Source organism: Hipposideros armiger, unplaced genomic scaffold, assembly GCF_001890085.2.
Source record: "Hipposideros armiger isolate ML-2016 unplaced genomic scaffold, ASM189008v1 scaffold_36, whole genome shotgun sequence".
Classification (NCBI taxonomy): Eukaryota; Metazoa; Chordata; class Mammalia; order Chiroptera; family Hipposideridae; genus Hipposideros; species Hipposideros armiger.
In genome coordinates this window covers 5,887,099-5,889,106 of record NW_017731386.1, presented here as the reverse complement: position 1 = coordinate 5,889,106, position 2,008 = coordinate 5,887,099, and the positions used below count along the sequence as shown (strand labels likewise).

The 2,008-nt window shown below is 34.1% G+C and overlaps 1 protein-coding gene across 1 annotated transcript in view; it reads left to right on the top strand.

Annotated features, from left to right (window-relative positions):
* The window catches only part of GALNT1 (polypeptide N-acetylgalactosaminyltransferase 1), a 91,338-nt gene extending 89,939 nt beyond the window's left edge, over window positions 1-1,399 (top strand). Inside the window, exon 12 of the mRNA XM_019637899.1 lies at window positions 29-1,399. Coding sequence (XP_019493444.1) covers window positions 29-175 — 147 coding nt within the window. The 3' untranslated portion in view covers window positions 176-1,399. The remainder of the gene's footprint in view (window positions 1-28) is intronic.
* The last annotated feature ends 609 nt before the right edge of the window (window positions 1,400-2,008 follow it).

Genomic DNA, 2,008 nt, shown 5'->3' with positions numbered 1-2,008 from the left:
TTTTTTTTTTTTTTTTTGTCCCTTTCAGAAATTAACCCTGCAGCATGTGAACAGTAATCAGTGCCTGGATAAAGCCACAGAAGAGGATAGCCAGGTGCCCAGCATTAGAGACTGCAATGGAAGCCGGTCCCAGCAGTGGCTTCTTCGAAATGTCACCCTTCCAGAAATATTTTGAGACCAAATTTACACAAAAAGAAAACATAAGGATTGACTGGGCTACCTCAGCATACATTTCTGCCACATTCTTAAGTAGCAAAAAAGGAAAAGTGCTTCCCTCCTGCAGGATGTGAGGTTTCTCAGCCATTAACACTTAGACTCCTCTGGCTTCTCACTAGCTGTGAACCAGCCTTCCTGTCCAAGGACGTGCAACTACAATGTAGCGAGACTGCACACTGATGTTTACAAGATTGAAAGAGACTTACTTTCGTCAGGAATCAATGTAAAGAATATTCCGACAATGAAACAACAAAATGTGCTTTCCGGAAAGCTGCACCTCTTAGGGTTGCTTGCACCTCAGTAATTTCTGCTGAACGTGCTGTCGTAACAAAGAGATTTCCAAGATTTCTTTTCTGATTAGAACTGGTAGCCAGTATATTAAATGTTGACATAAAGATATATGAAAAGAACTGGAACCAGATTCAGAATCATGAAAACATTTTTACAGCAATTAAAAAAGAAACTATATTAAACAGGGTTTAAAGGAAATTAAAACAGAACTATGAGAAGTACAATTTGTTATAGTATAGTATCAAATTTCTATATAGATTTTATACCTCAGTGGGGAAAAAGAACTGATTCCAGTGACATTCATTTTGTTTTCATCTGTGATAGTCATGGATGCTTTTTTTAATTTCTCCTTGGGGTGCTGAAATTGAGCTGGAAAAAAAATGGCTCTTTGAACGTAGTTTTAATTGCTTTCTACAATTTTTAAAATTTGGTTTGTGGGCTATTGGAATTGTAATTTTTAATTGCCTTCCAAAAATAGAGATTTAAAATAATGTCTGGTCTCACTGTACAAGTTAGATATCTCAGTTGCTCTTGGGTCAACTGGCTTATAGACTTTCACACACACAAATTTCTTATTAGATTTTCAACTTCTTAACTTGATTGAGCTGATTATGCTTAATACCCAAGATTCATACTACTGTACTACAGATTTGTTTTCACAGCAATAAATCTTCAGTTTTTTGTTTATGATTCCACTCAACAAAAAGCCTGCAGAAGTGATTTATTATTTGGGTATTTGGAGATAATACTTTTGATGGTTTTTTTTGAAAACTGTTTTCACTCCATACTCAGATGTGCTTCATTGTCAAGTGCATATTTAGATTAGGTTCTTGAATTGTAATGTTGATCTGCTGCTTTTTTAAAAAAATAAAATTTCACTGAAAATGTTTAATTGGCATTTTTTTAATGAGTTAGCCAAAGAAGTGCAGCTATTATTCCATATTAATCCTGCATTTCTCCCCTAAATTTAATTTAGGTTAGATTGGTTTTCTTTTTCTCTGATTTCTAATACTGCAAAATAACCTGAGTATCGATTAAAAGTTGAATATCAATTAAGTTTTAATCTCATAAAGAAAATCTTGTGATATTCTTCCTGATATGTAAAGCAGTCCATTGGCAAAAGTGCATATATTTTCCTTCCTATTTGTAAGATTATATTTAAATTGTACTCTTTTCTTTGATTATCAAGGACTCTCACTGCAGGCAGTGCTATTTCTTGTGCCTAAGAATGTTACTGAAAGTTGCATCACTAATGATACTTAGTAAAGTTTTCATATCCTTTCAAGTTAATCAATACCAAGCACACATGGATGCTTTTAGGGTGAGGCTATAGTACAAAATGCAGAAATTTGTCCCCAGGAAATTTGAAATGAAGCAGGTGCTGAATGGAATTTTTTTTTCCTACTCCATGAGCTATGTTAATTCTATCTTCAGTAGGCCTAATGCGTGAATAAACCAGATGTCTAATCAATAAATTATTTTCATGCTCAGAATTTCAGGT